Source organism: Salvelinus alpinus, chromosome 17 (genome assembly GCF_045679555.1).
Source record: "Salvelinus alpinus chromosome 17, SLU_Salpinus.1, whole genome shotgun sequence".
Lineage (NCBI taxonomy): Eukaryota > Metazoa > Chordata > Actinopteri > Salmoniformes > Salmonidae > Salvelinus > Salvelinus alpinus.
In genome coordinates, this window is record NC_092102.1 from 51,457,546 (window position 1) to 51,480,707 (window position 23,162).

The 23,162-nt window shown below is 43.6% G+C and overlaps 1 protein-coding gene across 4 annotated transcripts in view; it reads left to right on the forward strand.

Moving 5' to 3' along the window:
• Positions 1 to 7,031, forward strand: part of LOC139543147 (host cell factor 1-like) — a 51,443-nt gene extending 44,412 nt beyond the window's left edge. For all 4 annotated transcript variants that reach the window (XM_071349382.1, XM_071349379.1, XM_071349383.1 and 1 more), the window contains 4 exons: positions 1,583 to 1,768; positions 1,997 to 2,306; positions 3,892 to 3,955; positions 4,265 to 7,031. In XM_071349382.1, the coding sequence (XP_071205483.1) occupies positions 1,583 to 1,768; positions 1,997 to 2,306; positions 3,892 to 3,955; positions 4,265 to 4,304 (600 nt within the window). In that variant the 3' untranslated portion in view covers positions 4,305 to 7,031. The remainder of the gene's footprint in view (positions 1 to 1,582; positions 1,769 to 1,996; positions 2,307 to 3,891; positions 3,956 to 4,264) is intronic.
• The last annotated feature ends 16,131 nt before the right edge of the window (positions 7,032 to 23,162 follow it).

The window sequence follows — 23,162 nt, forward strand, 5'->3', positions numbered from 1 at the left end:
CTTTGGCAGCGATTACAGCTTTGAGTCTTCTTGGGTATGATGCTACAAGCTTGTCACGCTTGTATTTGGGGAGTTTCTCCCATACTTCTCTGCTGATCCTCTCAAGCTCTGTCAGGTTGGATGGGGAGCGTCGCTGTACAGCTATTTTCAGGTCTCTCCAGAGATGATCAATCTGGTTCAAGTCCAGGCTCTGGCTGGGCCACTCAAGAACATTGAGACTTGTCCGGAAGCCACTCCTGCGTTGTCTTGGCTGTATGCTTAGGGTTGTTGTCCTGTTGGAAGGTGAACCTTCACCCCAGTCTGTGGTACTGAGCGCTCTGGAGCAGGTTTTCATCAAGGATCTCTACTTTTTTCCCCGTTCATCTTTCCGTCAATCCTGATTTAGTCTCCAAGTCCTTGCCTCTGATAAATATCCCCACACTATGATGTTGCCACCACCATGCTTCACCGAAGGGATGGTGCCAGGTTTCCTCCAGACGTGACGCTTGGCATTCAGGCCAAAGAGTTCAATCTTGGTTTCATCAGAGATGGTTGTCCTTCTGGAAGATTCTCCCATCTCCACAGAGGAATTCTGGAATTCTGTCAGAGTGGCCATCGGGTTCTTGGTGACCTCCCTGACCAAGGCCCTTCTCCCCCGATTGTTCAGTTTGGCCGGGCGGCCAGCTCTAGGAAGAGTCTTGGTGGTTCCAAATTTCTTCCATTTAAGAATGATGGAGGCCACTGTGTTCTTGGGGACCTTCAATGCTGCAGACATGTTTTGGTACCCAGATCTGTGCCTCGACACAATCCTGTCTCGACACAATCCTGTCTCGGAGCTCTACGGACAATTCCTTCGACCTCATGACTTGGTTTTTGCTCTGACATGCACTGTCAACTGTGGGAACTTATAAAGACAGGTGTGTGCCTTTCCAAATCATGTCCAATCAATTGAATTTACCACAGGTGGACTCCAATCAAGTTGTAGAAACATCTCAAGGATCATCAATGGAAACAGGATGCACCTGAGCTCAATTTCCAGTCTCATAGCAAAGGGTCTGAATACTTATGTAAATAAGGTGTTTCAGTTTTTTATTTGTAATAAATTAGCAAAAATTACAAACCTGTTTTACCTTTGTCATTGAGGTATTGTGTGTAGATTGATGAGGAAAAACAGTTATTTAATCCATTTTAGAATAAGGCTGTAATGTAACATAATGTTGAAAAAAGTGTAAGGGTCAGAATACTTTCCAAATGCCACTGAATGTTTTGATTTCTCAGACATTGTAAGGTTTGTATAAATAACTAAATAAATAATAATAAATAACTCTAAATCTAGCATATAGGACCTGTTTCACGTAATCGCTATCACCTCAATATAGCCACATCATATACACACTTACTCCGTAATGGGGGAAAATGTCCTTAATATTTTCAGCTAAGTTCAATTATATTGTTCTTACTATAAAATCGTATAATATAAAATAATGTCACGGGACTTATAAACATATCTTGTCAGCTAAATGAACAAGCCTACAGTCTACGTCATGGAGTATAGCCAGATAAGAGATCAAGGAAAACATGTAGTTTTTCTTGTGTGTTGTAGGATGACTCTGGGACGATCCCGGACTACAGTCAGATGAGGAAGTTGGATCTCCAGCCAGGGACGGCCTATAAATTCAGGGTGGCCGGGATCAACACCTGTGGCCGGGGGAACTTCTCGGAGGTCTCAGCCTTCAAGACCTGTCTACCAGGCTTCCCCGGAGCTCCCTGTGCTATCAAGATCAGCAAGGTAACACATTTTATTTTATTAAATTACATTTTTAGTTTTTAACCAGTTAAGTCAGTAAAGAACAAATTCTTAAACATATTTTACCCAGGAAGTGTTATTTTATCAAACATATTTTACCCAGGAAGTGTTATTTTATCAAACATATATTTTATTTCACCTTGTTTATATGATTCTGTATTTATAGCTCATATCACGCTTTCTTCCCCTCTCTTCCTCCTCCCCATTCAGAGCCCAGACGGCGCCCACCTGACCTGGGAGCCTCCGTCGGTCACATCTGGTAAGATCATTGAGTACTCGGTGTACCTGGCCATCCAGAGTGCCCAGAGCGGGGAACAGGCCAAGCCCACCACCACCACCACCCCAGCCCAGCTGGCTTTCATGCGGGTCTTCTGTGGGCCCAACCCCTCCTGCCTGGTGCAGTCGTCCAGCCTCTCCAACGCACACATAGACTACACCACCAAGCCTGCCATCATCTTCCGTATCGCAGCCCGCAACGAGAAAGGCTACGGACCTGCCACGCAGGTCAGGTGGCTCCAAGGTACGGAACGTTATGTTAAGCTCGATTCGGTTGTCAATATTACATTGAACACAAATATGAACACAACATGTAAAGTGTTGGTCTCATGTTTCACGAGCTGAAATAAAACAGCCCAGAAATGTTCCATTATGCACAAAAAGCTTATTTCTCTAAAATGTTGTTGCACAAATTTGTTTACATCCCTGTTAGTTAGAATTTCTCCTTTGCCATGATAGTCCATCCACCTGACAGGTGTGGCATATCAAGAAGCTGATTGAACAAAATGATCATTACACAGGTGCACCTTGTGCTGGGGGACAATAAAAGGCCACTCTAAAATGTGCAGTTTTGTCACACACCACAATGCCACAGATGTCTCAAGTTGAGGCAGCGTGCAATTGGCATGCTGACTGCAGGAATGTCCACCAGAGCTGTTACCAGAGAATGTATTATTAATTTCTCTACCATAAGCCGCCTCTAACGTCATTTTAGAGAATTTAGCAGTACGTCCAACTGGCCTTACAACCACAGACCACGTGTAACCAGCCCAGGACCTCCACATCTGGCTTCTTCATCTGCGGGATCGTCTGAGACCAGCCACCCGGACAGCTGATGAAACTGTGGGTTTGCACAAACTGAAGAATTTCTGCACAAACTGCCAGAAACCGTTTCGAGAAAGTTGACCTGCGTGCTCGTCCTCACCAGGGTCGTGAACTGACCGCAGTTCGGCGTCGTAACCGACTTCAGTGGGCAACATGCTCACCTTCGATGGCCACTGGACAACTGTGGTCTTCACGGATGAATCCTGGTTTCAACTATACCTGGCAGATGGCAGACAGCGTGTATGGCGTCGTGTGGGTGAGCGGTTTGCTGATGTCAACGTTGTGAACGGAGTGCCCCATGGTGGCGGTGGGGTTACGGTATGGGGCAGGCATAAGCTACGGACAACCAACACGATTGCATTTTATCGATGGCAATTTGAATGCACAGAGATACCGTGACGAGATCCTAAGGCCCATTGTCGTGCCATTTATCCGCCGCCATCACCTCATGTTTCAGCATGATAATGCACTGCCACATGTCGCAAGGATCTGTACACAATTCCTGGAAGCTGTGAATTTCCCCGTTTTTTTCCCATGGTCTGCATAATCACCAGACGTCACCACACCCGTTGAGCATGTTTGGGATGCTCTGGATCGACGTGTATGACGGCGTGTTCCAGTTCCCGTCGATATCCAGCATCGTCACACAACCATTTGAAGAGTGGGACGATATTCCATATTCAACAGTCTGATCAACTCTCTGTGAAGATGTCACGCTGCATGAGGCAAATGGTGGTCACACCAGACACCAACTGGTTTCTGATCTACGCCCATATCTTTATTTTTTTATATTTTTTAATATCTGTGACCAACTGTATTCCCAGTCATGTGAAATCCATAGATTAGGGCCTAATAGAATTTTTCAATTGATTGATTTCCCTGAACTGTATTATCTTGTAATTATCTGAGCTGTAACTCCTGTAAAATCTTTGAAATTGTTGCGTATAGCGTTTTTATATTTTTTGTGTTCGGTACAATCCTAACCGTTTCCCCTCTCCCTGTAGAGATTAGTAAAGATGGCCTTGCAGGTAAACCTACTGTTAAGAGACCAGGTTCCTCGCCTGACATGTGAGTACTAGGATTCATCCTTCTCTCTCTCTCTCTCTTTTTAATATCCACAGAACGATTAAATAAGAAGTAGAATTCATGAATTCAGGTATTTTAACTGTACATTCCTTAAAAATACTATGATTTCATTTATTTATTTATTTGGAAATGCAAAAGTGTTTGGGGAAAAAAAGTTTTTCAGTAGTCGGTTGTGGCCAAGCCTGTCCCACCCCTCTGTCATAACTCTTAACTTTCAACTTAACTATCTGTCCTAACTCTGCAGTCCTATCCATGTTCATCTGTTGAATCATGTTTTCTCTCCTCTTGTAGGAAAGCTGCTGGTCCAAAGAAGGCCAGATCAGACCAGTGAGGGGGTTTCCTTCCTCTCCCCTTGTTGTCCATGATGACTATGACTGAACTGAAAACAACACCTTCCTACTGAATACAATACCCTAGGCTCCACCCGGACCCCTACCCCTACCAGAACCCCATCTAACCCTACAACAGCACATCCTGAACCCAGACCAGGCTCCACCCGGACCCCAACCTCTACCAGAACCCCATCTAACCCTACAACAGCACATCCTGAACCCAGACCAGGCCCCGTCCTGAACCCAGACCAGGCCCCGTCCTGAACCCAGACCAGGCCCCGTCCTGAACCCAGACCAGGCTCCGTCCTGAACCCAGACCAGGCCCCGTCCTGAACCCAGACCAGGCCCCGTCCTGAACCCAGACCAGGCCCCGTCCTGAACCCAGACCAGGCTCCGTCCTGAACCCAGACCAGGCTCCGTCCTGAACCCAGACCAGGCTCCGTCCTGAACCCAGACCAGGCCCCGTCCTGAACCCAGACCAGGCCCCGTCCTGAACCCAGACCAGGCCCCGTCCTGAACCCAGACCAGGCCCCGTCCTGAACCCAGACCAGGCCCCGTCCTGAACCCAGACCAGGCCCCGTCCTGAACCCAGACCAGGCCCCGTCCTAAACCCAGACCAGGCCCCGTCCTGAACCCAGACCAGGCCCCGTACTGAACCCAGACCAGGCCCCGTCCTGAACCCAGACCAGGCCCCGTCCTGAACCCAGACCAGGCCCCGTCCTGAACCCAGACCAGGCCCCGTCCTGAACCCAGACCAGGCCCCGTACTGAACCCAGACCAGGCCCCGTCCTGAACCCAGACCAGGCCCCGTCCTGAACCCAGACCAGGCCCCGTCCTGAACCTAGACCCCATCCTGAACCCAACAACCCATCAGTCACAAAATGGCTGTAAAATAGATAAAGCTGAGAAACACCAGATCCCCTGCCCTCATCACTGGACGTTGTGGTGCCGTGGACGCCTTATTTCATTCTTCTGTATTTCTTATTGTATTATTATTATTATTATTGATATTATTATTGATATTTACTTGTTTAAACCATGGAAAGCGCATAATTAACTTTTTATTTTCCTATGATATGATTTTCTGTGGAATCAAAAAACTGTTCAGTCTGGTCTAACTGTAGTTGCTAGATAGTTCTCTAGTCTCTTTCATGCGTTTCCTCTCCCCTGTTCATCTACACAAGCAATAGACAACACAAATAACGGCTTATAATACAATCTAGTGTATCTCATTATGTCATTGGAGAGGGGGGGGGGGTGTGGGCATCAGTAGGTTGCACTCAGAAGAATCAGACTGTTGCCATAGGAGACAGTTGGATCAGAAGAAGATGATGTCATTGTCACATCGTCATGGAGATTTAATAAATACACCAAACGGACAGCGGGACGTTGGGAGGGGGGGGGGCAGTGTTATCCATTCCAGGGGAATCCTCATCAACCAATCAATACTCTGTATCTGTCCCGGCTGTCATCTTGCTTTGTGACATCACTGTGTTTTAATGTGTAGCTATGTCAGAGAGGAGACCGAGTTAAAGGATTAGCTTCAGAAAAAAATACCTGTGGTTCATGTAAGTTTAGGAGACTGCTTTATTCTCCCTCTAGTTGACTATCTACTCTGGTAGTTTCTCTGCTTTCATTGGAGGAATTTGTTGAACAGTGATTGGCTGACTGCCAGGGTGACAGTGATTGGCTGACTGCCAGGGTGAAACAACCCAATACATATTTTATAACCTGATTTGACAGTTTCAGAATCGGTGGTGTAACGAACGATTTACGTAACAAGGACTTTTTGTACTTGCTCTGCTGCAGAACATAAGATTAGTCAGAAAAAGAGGAGTGGATTGTTTTATTTTTGTTAATTTTTTTATTAAAGGAATTAATTTGCTGAAAAAAATATTTATTTTCATCTTTCCCCTTCTCAATCTGTTGATATTCCATAGTAGAATTAATTTGTTCGACTATGGAATTCAAAAGGTTATTTTTATTTTCCCAAGGCTTGTTTTATTTTCGTTTTTTTATTTTTTTTTTAGATAAATCCCAGTTTATTCTCAGAAATGTTCTGCCCCCAAATTGTGTAAACTTTTCGTATTGATAACCATTTGACATTTTGTTTTTGGTGTATTATGTGTTAAGGTATGCAAGTGTGTAACGTGACTAGTGTTTTTGAACGGAGAGGTTTTTGGTTACCTAGCGGTGGGATATGATGGCAGGAAGAGTGATTGATTGGCTCAGCTAGTATCGGTTTAATTGTAAATAAGTTCCTTCACGTAGCAAGAAGTAAAAAATAAAAATAAAAAATAAAATACTGCTTTTTATATAATTATCTGTAACAAAAATGTTTTTACATGTTTGTCATCTCGGTTGCTTTGTCTAGATATAAAAAAAAAAAAAAAATATTAAAAAGGAAATGTCTTCCTGCTCTGTCTTGTTCTCGCTTCTGTTTTTCCTCATTGACTATAATGCAGAACCCTTGTTGATATCGTCGTTATGGTTATAATGCCCAAGATGCATTGGCAGGCAGGGACGTCAGGAGGTTGTATTAAGAACCAAACATAGAAATAGAATCTAGAATAGATTGTTGGAATAGATTATATTTCTATGGAAGCAACAGCTAGCTGATGGAGAATTTGAGCTTTTGTTCAATCTGATCTGACAGATGTTTGGGTATTAAACTGTTTGTGAATATTACTATGGAAAATAAAACTTTTTAGTGCATCCTTTTCTTACCAGTTCTGGAGATGTGACTTATTTTGTGTGAATGTTGTGTTGCTAATGAGGGGAGAGACATCTTTTCCTTAACTTGGAACACTGGTTGAGTTCACCACCACATCTAATTGTTCATCCTTGTGTAAATGTAAAATATAAAGTACATACTGTTCGGTTATATAATACAACTGTTGTGGGTAGTCAGAATATAATTGTTAGTTTTAAAACGTTTACATGCTTGTAAGGACGATTACCCTAATAATCCTTTTTTTACATGGGTTTGCGAACTACCTTTTATAAAAGAGTGCCATGTATAAAGTCAGAAAATCTGCTGTCTCAGCCACTGCCTGTCACCAAGGGAGTACCCCAAGGCTCAATCCTAGGCCCCACGCTCTTCTCAATTTACATCAACAGCATAGCTCAGGCAGTAGGAAGCTCTCTCATCCATTTATATGCAGATGATACAGTCTTATACTCAGCTGGCCCCTCCCCGGGTTTTGTGTTAAACGCTCTACAACAAAGCTTTTTTAGTGTCCAACAATCTTTCTCTGCCCTTAACCTTGTTCTGAACGCCTCCAAAACAAAGGTCATGTGGTTTGGTAAGAAGAATGCCCCTCTCCCCACAGGTGTGATTACTACCTCTGAGGGTTTAGAGCTTGAGGTAGTCACCTCATACAAGTGCTTGGGAGAATGGCTAGACGGTACGTTGTCCTTCTCTCAGCACATATCAAAGCTGCAGACTAAGGTTAAATCCTCTATCATAATTGCTCCTCTTTCACCCCAGCTGCCAAACTAACCCTGATTCAGATGACCATCCTACCCATGCTAGATTACATAGATGTAATTTATAGATCGGCAGGTGTTCTTTACCATTCGACCATCAGATTTGCCACCAATGCTCCTTATAGGACACATCACTGCACTCTATACTCCTCTGTAAACTGGTCATCTCTGTATACCCGTCGCAAGACCCACTGGTTGATGCTTATTTATAAAACCCTCTTAGGCCTCACTCCCCCCTATCTGAGATATCTACTGCAGCCCTCATTCTCCACATACAACACCTGTTCTGCCAGTCACATTCTGTTAAAGGTCCCCAAAGCACACACATCCCTGGGTCGCTCCTCTTTTCAGTTCGCTGCAGCTAGCGACTGGAACGAGCTGCAACAAACACTCAAACTGGACAGTTTTATCTCCATCTCTTCATTCAAAGACTCAATCATGGACACTCTTACTGACAGTTGTGGCTGCTTCGCGTGATGAATTGTTGTCTCTAACTTCTTGCCCTTTGTGCTGTTGTCTGCCCAATAATGTTTTACCACGTTTTGTGCTGCTACCATGTTGCCATGCTGTGTTGTCTTAGGTCTCTCTTTATGTTGTGTCTCTGTCATGATGTGTTTTGTCACATATTTTTTATTTAATCCCAGGCCCCCATCCCCGTAGGAAACCTTTAGCCTTTTGATAGGCCATCATTGTAAATAAGAATTTGTTCGTTAACTGACTTGCTTAGTTAAATAAAATAAATAAACATGTACACATCTGAAATCAGGTTACGGAAACCATGGAGGAGAGTTTAGTCCGCTAGCTAGTGAAGGGACTTTGGATAAATGCAACAAAATCTCCATTCAAAATAAAAGTTCTACCACAGTGACCATGTTATTTTTATGATACATTTTTTATTCTGAGTTGGGACATGTAAAGTATGAAAACTATTTCTAAGATACTTTCATTCTTCCCGAACTCAGAGGGAGGCTTGCACTACTGGTGCTGGCCCACGGAAGATCAGTCACTTGCACTACTGGTGCTGGCCCACGGAAGATCAGACATCGCTGGAAGGCCGATTAAACTGTTTTTACGTATCCTAATATTTTTCCAAAGATTGCCAGAGGTCAATATATAACGACGAGATTTCTCATGACTGCATAAAGTGGTAGTCCTCCCAAAGGCGAGGAGGCAGGCGACAAGTTTAGTTCCAAAATAAACCCATAGAAACGCATCGGGTTTATTTTCGGTGAGAGTGAAACCTCTCGCTTCGCCTCTTCCTCTGTGAGATTACTCACCAAACAAATGTCATTGTTCTATCTATGCTACTACATTGATGTTGATACCACAGCGCCCTCTATCTGATTCAGCATGCCATTGCAGTCTGCCATTACGGTCACTTGATGACAACACTCGTCAATGTAAAACCGTGAGCTAGCATCTTGCTCTAGAGCAAACTATTCTCTTGCATTGGTAGGTAGCTTACTGTATTAGTTAGCTACCACATTATTGATAACATGATTTATTAGCTAGTTTGATATACCAGAGAAGTTTGTAGATGCCCTTCCTCACGATTAAAAAGTTTGAATGAGCCATTTAGCCAAGGGAGCTTAGCTAGCTAACGTGAGTTAATTGGCGGATTCGATTATGCTGCACCGCGGCGCACCGGTCTATGACCCGCAACGTTTATGAGCAAGGCGACGAGGGAGGAGTGGCGTTTAAATCGAACAGTAATCTGCACCGCTCGATCATGTCAAAAAAGGCAGCATTGTGAATCATCCCAAAGCATTTTTTTCTTAAAATATATTGTAGCGACTCGCGTGGACAGTTATGTGTCTTTGTTCTGATGTTATGTTGTTGTGTGACAATAAGGACACATTTATCCGCATTTTATATGGGTTTCGTGGGGTCCAGTATGCCAGTCCCCCTGCTATCTGCCAATCAAGGGAATGGCTGAAATGCACGGCCGGCCCGCGGCAGATTGACGAGGGCGGCATTTTCTGAGCTAAACTGACAAAGACGCACAACAACAACACATACAATTTCACATAATTCTGCACCAAAACAATGACAATTTCTCTCAACCAGTAGCATACGGGCTTTTTAGTTATGCATTGATGCTGCTCTGTGATAAGCAGTGCCCACCTTGTTTTGAGCTGACTTTGCTGCATAGCACACACCCGGAGGCAGCCTGATTCCAGAACTAATGCAATCAACTTTCACCCGGTGCAAAACACGCCTATCCGGGCGCACGCGCCTGATTAATCGAATCCCCTCATTGTTAACCATCTCTGTAAAAATGGACCGGAGTACCACCACAGATAGAACAATAAGACAGATATTTCACTGGGTGTATAAATATGAAGCATCCGCTTGGCGTTTCCTCTCACTACCAAATATGGAAATGGAAAATTGAAATATAGGAAATTGAAATAGACTATTTTAGAATTTAAAGATAAAATAAATAGATTTTCTCTCTTGTCACTAAGCATGTTGATATTATATTAATACCTGGGTTTTTATTAGAAGAGTGTCATCATATATTCCTGCAGAAGGCTACTTACTATAGGCTACTGTTGCCTTCTGGGAATGTAATTCTTCAACCACCAGACACTGATGGTCTAAAGGTTTGTGGGAGGATTAACACATTCTCACTTCAAGTTAAGTTTTTATACTTTTGTGTGAAAACTGGCACACCATATTTTGGGCCATATTTTGTGCATAAACAACCTTTATAAATGAGACATAAACAACCTTTATAAATGAGACGTAAACAACCTTTATAAATGAGACATACACAACCTTTATAAATGAGACATACACAGCCTTTATAAATGAGACATACACAGCCTTTATAAATGAGACATAAACAACCTTTATAAATGAGACATAAACAACCTTTATAAATGAGACATAAACAACCTTTATAAATGAGACATACACAACCTTTATAAATGAGACATAAACAACCTTTATAAATGAGACGTAAACAACCTTTATAAATGAGACGTAAACAACCTTTATAAATGAGACATAAACAACCTTTATAAATGAGACATAAACAACCTTTATAAATGAGACATAAACAACCTTTATAAATGAGACCCCTTAAGAATAAATCTTGGGCCACATGGCCATCCATATTCAAGAGCATGTTGTGTCTCAACCAATGGCGGGATTTAAATGGTGATGTAAAATAACGTGTTTCTTTTAGATCATGGATGTCTCATGGTATGGTGGGGTATGCAAAATGGGTCCCCTTTGAGCACCTTTATCTCTTGAATGTTTTGGGCATTCAGGGACCCGAAAAGTCATTTTCTGACCATATCTACGACGGGAAAATATGCATGGAAGGTTTTGTTCAAATCAAACAAGGTGCTGTTGTAACAGTATAACTTTAGTACCGTCCCCTCGCCCCGACACGGGCGCGAACCAGGGACCCTCTGCACACATCGACAACTGACACCCACGAAGCGTCGTTACCCATCGCTCCACAAAAGCCGCGGCCCTTGCAGAGCAAGGGGCAACACTACTAATAGGTTTCAGAGCAAGTGACGTAACTGATTGAAACGCTACTAGCGCGTACCCGCTAACTAGCTAGCCATTTCACATCCGTTACACTGTCAAAAGGTTGTCCAAATTCAAATAGATTTACCCTACTGTATCTCCCCCGTGAGTTGTAGATGCTGAAAAACGATCTTTACCCCCCTCCATGAGTTGTAGATGCTGAAACATTATCTTTACCCCCCTCCATGAGTTGTAGATGCTGAAACATTATCTTTACCCCCCCCCCATGAGTTGTAGATGCTGAAACATTATCTTTACCCCCCCCTTCATGAGTTGTAGATGCTGAAACATTATCTTTACCCCCCTCCATGAGTTGTAGATGCTGAAACATTATCTTTACCCCCCTCCATGAGTTGTAGATGCTGAAACATTATCTTTACCCCCCTCCATGAGTTGTAGATGCTGAAACATTATCTTTACCCCCCTCCATGAGTTGTAGATGCTGAAACATTATCTTTACCCCCCCCCCCCATGAGTTGTAGATGCTGAGACATTATCTTTACCCCCCTCCATGAGTTGTAGATGCTGTGACATTATCTTCACCCCCTCCATGAGTTGTAGATACTGAAACATTATCTTTACCCCCCTCCATGAGTTGTAGATGCTGAAACATTATCTTTACCCCCCTCCATGAGTTGTAGATGCTGAAACATTATCTTTACCCCCCCCCCCCCCCCCATGAGTTGTAGATGCTGAAACATTATCTTTACCCCCCTCCATGAGTTGTAGATGCTGAAACATTATCTTTACCCCCCTCCATGAGTTGTAGATGCTGAGACATTATCTTTACCCCTCCTCCATGAGTTGTAGATGCTGAAACATTATCTTTACCCCCCTCCATGAGTTGTAGATGCTGAGACATTATCTTTACCCCTCCTCCATGAGTTGTAGATGCTGAGACATTATCTTTACCCCCCCTCCATGAGTTGTAGATGCTGAAACATTATCTTTACCCCCCCCCATGAGTTGTAGATGCTGAAACATTATCTTTACCCCCCTCCATGAGTTGTAGATGCTGAAACATTATCTTTACCCCCCCTCCATGAGTTGTAGATGCTGAGACATTATCTTTACCCCTCCTCCATGAGTTGTAGATGCTGAAACATTATCTTTACCCCCCTCCATGAGTTGTAGATGCTGAAACATTATCTTTACCCCCCTCCATGAGTTGTAGATGCTGAAACATTATCTTTACCCCCTTCCATGAGTTGTAGATGCTGAAACATTATCTTTACCCTCCTCCATGAGTTGTAGATGCTGAGACATTATCTTTACCCCCCTCCATGAGTTGTAGATGCTGAAACATTATCTTTACCCCCCTCCATGAGTTGTAGATGCTGAAACATTATCTTTACCCCCCCTCCATGAGTTGTAGATGCTGAGACATTATCTTTACCCCTCCTCCATGAGTTGTAGATGCTGAAACATTATCTTTACCCCCCTCCATGAGTTGTAGATGCTGAAACATTATCTTTACCCCCCTCCATGAGTTGTAGATGCTGAGACATTATCTTTACCCCTCCTCCATGAGTTGTAGATGCTGAAACATTATCTTTACCCCCCTCCATGAGTTGTAGATGCTGAAACATTATCTTTACCCCCCTCCATGAGTTGTAGATGCTGAAACATTATCTTTACCCCCTTCCATGAGTTGTAGATGCTGAAACATTATCTTTACCCTCCTCCATGAGTTGTAGATGCTGAGACATTATCTTTACCCCCCTCCATGAGTTGTAGATGCTGAAACATTATCTTTACCCCCCTCCATGAGTTGTAGATGCTGAAACATTATCTTTACCCCCCCTCCATGAGTTGTAGATGCTGAGACATTATCTTTACCCCCCTCCATGAGTTGTAGATGCTGAAACATTATCTTTACCCCCCTCCATGAGTTGTAGATGCTGAAACATTATCTTTACCTCCCCCCCTCCATGAGTTGTAGATGCTGAAACATTATCTTTACCCCCCTCCATGAGTTGTAGATGCTGAAACATTATCTTTACCCCCCTCCATGAGTTGTAGATGCTGAAACATTATCTTTACCCCCCCCCCCTCCATGAGTTGTAGATGCTGAAACATTATCTTTACCCCCCTCCATGAGTTGTAGATGCTGAAACATTATCTTTACCCCCCTCCATGAGTTGTAGATGCTGAGACATTATCTTTACCCCCTTCCATGAGTTGTAGATGCTGAAACATTATCTTTACCCTCCTCCATGAGTTGTAGATGCTGAGACATTATCTTTACCCCCCTCCATGAGTTGTAGATGCTGAAACATTATCTTTACCCCCCTCCATGAGTTGTAGATGCTGAAACATTATCTTTACCTCCCCCCCTCCATGAGTTGTAGATGCTGAAACATTATCTTTACCCCCCTCCATGAGTTGTAGATGCTGAAACATTATCTTTACCCCCCTCCATGAGTTGTAGATGCTGAAACATTATCTTTACCCCCCCCCCTCCATGAGTTGTAGATGCTGAAACATTATCTTTACCCCCTCCATGAGTTGTAGATGCTGAAACATTATCTTTACCCCCCTCTATGAGTTGTAGATGCTGAGACATTATCTTTACCCCCCCTCCATGAGTTGTAGATGCTGAAACATTATCTTTACCCCCCTCCATGAGTTGTAGATGCTGAAACATTATCTTTACCCCCCTCCATGAGTTGTAGATGCTGAAACATTATCTTTACCTCCCCCCCTCCATGAGTTGTAGATGCTGAAACATTATCTTTACCCCCCTCCATGAGTTGTAGATGCTGAAACATTATCTTTACCCCCCTCCATGAGTTGTAGATGCTGAAACATTATCTTTACCCCCCTCCATGAGTTGTAGATGCTGAAACATTATCTTTACCTCCCCCCCTCCATGAGTTGTAGATGCTGAAACATTATCTTTACCCCCCTCCATGAGTTGTAGATGCTGAAACATTATCTTTACCCCCCTCCATGAGTTGTAGATGCTGAAACATTATCTTTACCCCCCCCTCCATGAGTTGTAGATGCTGAAACATTATCTTTACCCCCCTCCATGAGTTGTAGATGCTGAAACATTATCTTTACCCCCCTCTATGAGTTGTAGATGCTGAGACATTATCTTTACCCCCCCTCCATGAGTTGTAGATGCTGAAACATTATCTTTACCCCCCTCCATGAGTTGTAGATGCTGAAACATTATCTTTACCCCCCTCCATGAGTTGTAGATGCTGAAACATTATCTTTACCTCCCCCCCTCCATGAGATGTAGATGCTGAAACATTATCTTTACCCCCCTCCATGAGTTGTAGATGCTGAAACATTATCTTTACCCCCCTCCATGAGTTGTAGATGCTGAAACATTATCTTTACCCCCCTCCATGAGTTGTAGATGCTGAGACATTATCTTTACCCCCCCCCTCCATGAGTTGTAGATGCTGAAACATTATCTTTACCCCCCTCCATGAGTTGTAGATGCTGAAACATTATCTTTACCCCCCTCCATGAGTTGTAGATGCTGAAACATTATCTTTACCCCCCTCCATGAGTTGTAGATGCTGAAACATTATCTTTACCCCCCTCCATGAGTTGTAGATGCTGAGACATTATCTTTACCCCCCTCCATGAGTTGTAGATGCTGAAACATTATCTTTACCCTCCTCCATGAGTTGTAGATGCTGAGACATTATCTTTACCCCCCTCCATGAGTTGTAGATGCTGAAACATTATCTTTACCCCCCTCCATGAGTTGTAGATGCTGAAACATTATCTTTACCTCCCCCCCTCCATGAGTTGTAGATGCTGAAACATTATCTTTACCCCCCTCCATGAGTTGTAGATGCTGAAACATTATCTTTACCCCCCTCCATGAGTTGTAGATGCTGAAACATTATCTTTACCCCCCCCTCCATGAGTTGTAGATGCTGAAACATTATCTTTACCCCCCTCCATGAGTTGTAGATGCTGAAACATTATCTTTACCCCCCTCTATGAGTTGTAGATGCTGAGACATTATCTTTACCCCCCCTCCATGAGTTGTAGATGCTGAGACATTATCTTTACCCCCCTCCATGAGTTGTAGATGCTGAAACATTATCTTTACCCCCCTCCATGAGTTGTAGATGCTGAGACATTATCTTTACCCCCCTCCATGAGTTGTAGATGCTGAGACATTATCTTTACCCCCCTCCATGAGTTGTAGATGCTGAAACATTATCTTTACCCCCCTCCATGAGTTGTAGATGCTGAGACATTATCTTTACCCCCCTCCATGAGTTGTAGATGCTGAAACATTATCTTTACCCCCCTCCATGAGTTGTAGATGCTGAGACATTATCATTACCCCCCTCCGTGAGTTGTAGATGCTGAGACATTATCTTTACCCCCCTCCGTGAGTTGTAGATGCTGAGACATTATCTTTACCCCCCTCCATGAGTTGTAGATGCTGAAACATTATCTTTACCCCCCTCCATGAGTTGTAGATGCTGAGACATTATCTTTACCCCCCTCCATGAGTTGTAGATGCTGAAACATTATCTTTACCCCCCTCCATGAGTTGTAGATGCTGAAACATTATCTTTACCCCCCCTCCATGAGTTGTAGATGCTGAAACATTATCTTTACCCCCTCCATGAGTTGTAGATGCTGAAACATTATCTTTACCCCCCTCCATGAGTTGTAGATGCTGAGACATTATCTTTACCCCCCTCCATGAGTTGTAGATGCTGAAACATTATCTTTACCCCCCTCCATGAGTTGTAGATGCTGAGACATTATCTTTACCCCCCTCCATGAGTTGTAGATGCTGAGACATTATCTTTACCCCCCTCCATGAGTTGTAGATGCTGAAACATTATCTTTATCCCCCCTCCATGAGTTGTAGATGCTGAAACATTATCTTTACCCCCTCCATGAGTTGTAGATGCTGAAACATTATCTTTACCCCCTCCATGAGTTGTAGATGCTGAGACATTATCTTTACCCCCTCCATGAGTTGTAGATGATGAAACATTATCTTTACCCCCCTCCATGAGTTGTAGATGCTGAGACATTATCTTTACCCCCTCCATGAGTTGTAGATGCTGAGACATTATCTTTACCCCCTCCATGAGTTGTAGATGCTGAAACATTATCTTTACCCCCCCTCCATGAGTTGTAGATGCTGAAACATTATCTTTACCCCCTCCATGAGTTGTAGATGCTGAAACATTATCTTTACCCCCTCCATGAGTTGTAGATGCTGAAACATGATCTTTACCCCCTCCATGAGTTGTAGATGCTGAAACATTATCTTTACCCCCCCCTCCATGAGTTGTAGATGCTGAAACATTATCTTTACCCCCCCCCTCCATGAGTTGTAGATGCTGAAACATTATCTTTCCGCCTGACTAGGGATTAACACCGGCAACCGGGATCCCGAGACCACTCTTCGCAGCAGACTGGCAAAGAATCTATAGCTCATTGTCCAAACAGGTCGCATTGAAGCCTTTATTTAGCCATTAGACTAGCGTATTTACTTCACACAAAGTCGCCATAAATTAAAAGCACACGCATAATTGACACTGAATGCAGTTCAGAGTTCTCATCAAAACTGAAAATTCGATCCCGGGTCTGACCCAAGCCCGGTGAGCTGAATCCTGAGCCCTGGTCTGACATCACAGAATTGAAATGAGCCCGAACCCCCCCCCAGAAATCCATATTTCTATAAAACAGTAGGCTATATTGATTTAAACTGGTGTTGAGAACAACGCGGCGGAGGCGAGCGGCAGCGGAGTGGGGAGACGAGGAAACAGCCATTGGGAGGCCTTGAAAAAGCTTAGACAGGAAAACACCCTTTAGTTATGATCAACTGAATGATGGAAATATTGGAAGGAAGTAGGCAAATGCAATTGAAGGCTTGTATCAAATTCTTACCTATACAGAAACTCCCAAGGTCTCGACCTTTTAAGTCCTTTACTGAAGACTCATCTCTTCAGTATGTCCTAAGACCCAGGAGTGTGAAGGTGAACGGAAAGGCACTGGAACGACGAACTGAAATTGCTGTCTCTGCCTTGCTGCTTCCCCTCTCTCCACTGGGATTCTCTGCCTCTAACCCAATTACGGGGGGCTGAGTCACTGGCTTACTGGTGCTCTTCCATGCCGTCCCTAGGAGGGGTGTGTCACTTGAGTAGGTTGAGTCACTGACGTGAACTTCCTGTCCAGGTTGGCGCCCCCCCGGGTTCGTGCCGTGGGGAAGATCTTTGTGGGCTATACTCGGCCTTGTCTCAGGGTAGTAAGTTGGTGCTTTGGGAAAGTGTGTGGAGTTATATCCTGCCTGTTTGGCCCTGTCCGGGGGTACCTTCGGATGGGGCCACAGTGTCTCCTGACCCCTCCTGTCTCAGCCTCCAGTATTTATGCCGCAATAGTTTATGTGTCGGGGGGCTAGGATCAGTCTGTTATATCTGGAGTATTTCTCCTGTCTTATCCGGTGTCCTGTGTGAATTTAAGTATGCTCCTGCTCTCCCTCTCTCTTTCCCTCCCCTCCCGGAGGACCTGAGCCCTGAGACCATGCCTCAGGACTACCTGACTCCTTGCTGTCCCCACGACCACTAGGTCGTGCTGCTGTTCCAGTTTCAACTGTTCTGCCTGCGGCTATGGAACCCTGACCTGTTCACCGGACGTGCTACCTGTCCCGGACCTGCTGTTTTCGACTCTCTTTCTCTACCACACCTGCTGTCTCTAACTCTGAATGCTCAGCTATGACAAGCCAACTGACATTTACTCCTGAGGTGCTGACCTGTTGCACCCTCTACAACCACTGTGATTATTATTATTTTACCCTGCTGGTTATCTAGAATGTTTAAACATCTTGGCCATGTTCTGTTATAATCTCCACCCGGCACAGCCAGAAGAGGACTGGTCACCCCTCAGAGCCTGGTTCCTCTCTAGGTTTCTTCCTAGGTTTTGGCCTTTCTAGGGAGTTTTTCCTAGCCACCGTGCTTCTACACCTGCATTGCTTGCTGTTTGGGGTTTTAGGCTGGATTTCTGTACAGCACTTTGTGACATTGGCTGATGTGAAAAGGGCTATATAAATACATTTGATTGATATCCAACCGTTATACTATTATAAAGCAGTAGTTGTGTGTGGTCACTTTTACATTATACATGTTGGCACCGTTTTGACACGCGTGGGGGACTCGTCTCGATAAATCACTCAATGTCACATCTTTGTTTTCATTCAATCTCCATTTGGATATTTGTTAACAATTAGATTGGGGAAATGTTAGCTAAATTGAGGTGTGTGCTAATTATCATATTTTTTCTAGTTTGCTCATATATTAGCTGATCAGAACATTTTGCTAGCATGTTATATATTAGCTGATCAGAACATTTTGTTAGCGTGTTATATATTAGCTGATCAGAACATTTTGTTAGCGTGTTATATATTAGCTGATCAGAACATTTTGTTAGCGTGTTATATATTAGCTGATCAGAACATTTTGTTAGCGTGTTATACATTAGCTGATCACAACATTTTGTTAGCGTGTTATATTAGCTGATCAGAACATTTTGTTAGCGTGTTATATATTAGCTGATCAGAACATTTTGCTAGCGTGTTATATATTAGCTGATCACAACATTTTGTTAGCGTGTTATATATTAGCTGATCAGAACATTTTGTTAGCGTGTTATACATTAGCTGATCAGAACATTTTGTTAGCGTGTTATACATTAGCTGATCACAACATTTTGTTAGCATGTTATATTAGCTGATCAGAACATTTTGTTAGCGTGTTATATATTAGCTGATCAGAACATTTTGTTAGCGTGTTATATATTAGCTGATCAGAACATTTTGTTAGCGTGTTATATATTAGCTGATCAGAACATTTTGCTAGCGTGTTATATATTAGCTGATCAGAACATTTTGTTTGCGTGTTATATATTAGCTGATCAGAACATTTTGCTGTCCATATGAGAGCTTCGGTAGAGAATGTGTGATCAACAAACGGTATGAAAGTGGGGATGGATATATATTTAGTTGTTCCCCGTTAAGATACCTTGATATTTAAACTATTTCCACTGTTCATGTCTTCGTTATTCATGAGCTGATCTGTATAATGATCAACTCCCATTTAGCCAAATAGGAGACATTCTGTCATTTGTTGGAGGATATCAAACTTATCAACTTTGGTCAAGTGACTTTTGTTGGACTTCCATTAAAAAGTTTGAATGATTCGACAACGCTATAGCCTACTCGGGTGTGGAGATAGCCCAGGTAGGCCTACTGCTGAAATGCGCTGAATTAATTGAGGAACATGATAATGCTTGGAATTTATAAACAGCCTGTTTCACAATTCACAACAATGTCATTGGTGATCAAAGTTTAAACTGAGAGCATCATGCATCATCCAGTCTAGTCATCTCTCTCTCTCTCTATATATATATATATACATACAGTGGGGAGAACAAGTGCATGTCCAGTGCATGTCCAGGCCCATCTGAAGTTTGCCAATGACCATCTGGATGATCCAGAGGAGGAATGGGAGAAGGTCATGTGGTCTGATGAGACAAAAATAGAGCTTTTTGGTCTAAACTCCACTCGCCGTGTTTGGAGGAAGAAGAAGGATGAGTACAACCCCAAGAACACCATCCCAACCGTGAAGCATGGAGGTGGAAACATCATTCTTTGGGGATGCTTTTCTGCAAATGGGACAGGACGACTGCACCGTATTGAGGGGAGGATGGATGGGGCCATGTATCGCGAGATCTTGGCCAACAACCTCCTTCCCTCAGTAAGAGCATTGAAGATGGGTCGTGGCTGGGTCTTCCAGCATGACAACGACCCGAAACACACAGCCAGGGCAACTAAGGAGTGGCTCCGTAAGAAGCATCTCAAGGTCCTGGAGTGGCCTAGCCAGTCTCCAGACCTGAACCCAATAGAAAATCTTTGGAGGGAGCTGAAAGTCCGTATTGCCCAGCGACAGCCCCGAAACCTGAAGGATCTGGAGAAGGTCTGTATGGAGGAGTGGGCCAAAATCCCTGCTGCAGTGTGTGCAAACCTGGTCAAGAACTACAGGAAACGTATGATCTCTGGCTGTGGACCTGATATCTTGTCTCAGGCTGTGGACCTGATATCTCGTCTCAGGCTGTGGACCTGATATCTCGTCTCAGGCCGTGGACCTGATATCTCGTCTCAGGCTGTGGACCTGATATCTCGTCTCAGGCTGTGGACCTGATATCTCGTCTCAGGCTGTGGACCTGATATCTCGTCAGCAGGCTGTGGACCTGATATCTCGTCAGCAGGCTGTGGACCTGATATCTCGTCAGCAGGCTGTGGACCTGATATCTCGTCTCAGGCTGTGGACCTGATATCTCGTCTCAGGCTGTGGACCTGATATCTCGTCAGCAGGCTGTGGACCTGATATCTCGTCTCAGGCTGTGGACCTGATATCTCGTCAGCAGGCTGTGGACCTGATATCTCGTCTCAGGCCGTGGACCTGATATCTCGTCAGCAGGCTGTGGACCTGATATCTCGTCTCAGGCTGTGGACCTGATATCTCGTCAGCAGAGGATCAAGGCCGGACAGGTCAGCTACTAGAATGATCAACAACAACATTGTTTTAAGATTAACACAATATAACCTACCAAAAGCTACTTGATTGTATTGGTGACAAATATATATATATTTTTTATACTGCCACATATTTCAGTTGCACTTGATTTAGTTAGTCAGTCAGGTACAGTGAACTCAATGAACCAATAGAATTGTCCCAAAAGTACACACTCCAAGCTGAATCAAGCTCAGGTCATACACTTTCATCAAATATTTTAAACAGTATTCAACCCAGTTCTGATGAGAGGCCATACGCTCAATCTCACACAATAACATACGCACTATACACACACGTACACATGGATTTTGTGTTGTAGATATGTGGTCGTAGAGTAGGGGTCTGAGGTCACACACTTAATATGTGGTGAAATCTGTTGTAAATGTATTGTCATGTTTTTTAAATGTATAGCCTTGGGAGCAGCTAATGGGGATCCATAATAAATACAAATACACACTTTGTTGCAGTACAGTGTGCCACTCATCCTCCATTTTGTTGCAGTACAGTGTGCCACTCATCCTCCATTTTGGTCCAATACAGTGTGCCACTCATCCTCCATTTTGGTCCAGTACAGTGTGCCACTCATCCTCCATTTTGGTCCAGTACAGTGTGCCACTCATCCTCCATTTTGGTCCAGTACAGTGTGCCACTCATCCTCCATTTTGGTCCAGTACAGTGTGCCACTCATCCTCCATTTTGGTCCAGTACAGTGTGCCACTCATCCTCCATTTTGGTCCAATACAGTGTGCCACTCATCCTCCATTTTGGTCCAGTACAGTGTGCCACTCATCCTCCATTTTGGTCCAGTACAGTGTGCCACTCATCCTCCATTTTGGTCCAATACAGTGTGCCACTCATCCTCCATTTTGGTCCAGTACAGTGTGCCACTCATCCTCCATTTTGGTCCAGTACAGTGTGCCACTCATCCTCCATTTTGGTCCAATACAGTGTGCCACTCATCCTCCATTTTGGTCCAATACAGTGTGCCACTCATCCTCCATTTTGGTCCAATACAGTGTGCCACTCATCCTCCATTTTGGTCCAGTACAGTGTGCCACTCATTCTCAATTTTGACCTGCAGTACAGATGTCGGATCTTAACTTGATCACTCTTTTGTCACAGAGAATTTCCCTGACGCATCAGGAAATTCAAAAAACGAGCCATGAGTGGCTAAAAATGAGCAGTTCTCTTTCTCTCCATCGGGGGGCAGTCTAGTCATTGGGATCAGGGCTTGCTATCAAAATTATGTTCTCTCTCGCACAAACACTATAGGCCAAGGTCCTACTACTGCAACATTCAAATGTACAACAATGTATCTGAAATGCAGCCAAGCACATCAACAACTGTTGTTTTATATATCTTAATAACACAAGATAGATATTGGTCTCCGCTAGGCTACGACGTACAAGTGTCAAGTGTATCCTAAGGTTACGAATGAGCTGTCAAAATTGAATTGAATTATAGTCTGGGTTGATGTAGCGGTCAGGCCCGTTGCCTTCAGCTTGCAAATACCATGTTGTTGTGGGTTTTCATTCCAGTGTAGGCTACACCAACATTAGTTTCCATTCGTACAAAGTGTTGGTTAAATTGCCACAGGAAATACTTTCTTTCTACTGTACTTGTACGGAATGCTTGTCAGATAAATCACCTTTTAGTCTGTTCGAAAGGTCTAAGTGGGGTTTGGATGACAATACGAACCAGCGGGTGAACATATCTCTTTGGTTGCTGGAAGAAAGAGGCGAAGCGAGAGGGTTCACTCTGGCCAAAATCAGTCCCAAAGCGTTTCTATGGGCATAATATGCAGACCTAAGCTTGTCACCTGACTTCCTGCCTTGGGGATTGAGATCTGCTGTGCGGATGAATTTAGCGCATATTGATGGTTTAACTAGACATCGGCTGGTGATAATCTAGTGCCGTTGATGGTTGCAATAAGGACCCCTTGTTACTTGATTATATTCCAATAGGTTACATTTTGATAGGCTAACCGTTAGCCTATCAATAGTCACATAATGAAAGTTGTGGAAATTCATAACAGGCTGAGGTGATGAGTTGATTTGGGCCATCAGTTGATTGACAGGCCTAGTGTAGAACAGTAAACTGTACTCCAGTGGAAATGCTCTCCCACGTTTTATAGTTGGGCTAAACTACCGGTCAAACGTTTTACAACACTTACTCATTCAAGGGTTGTTCTTAATTTTGACAATTTTCTACATTGTAGAATAATAGTGAAGACATCAAAACTATGAAATA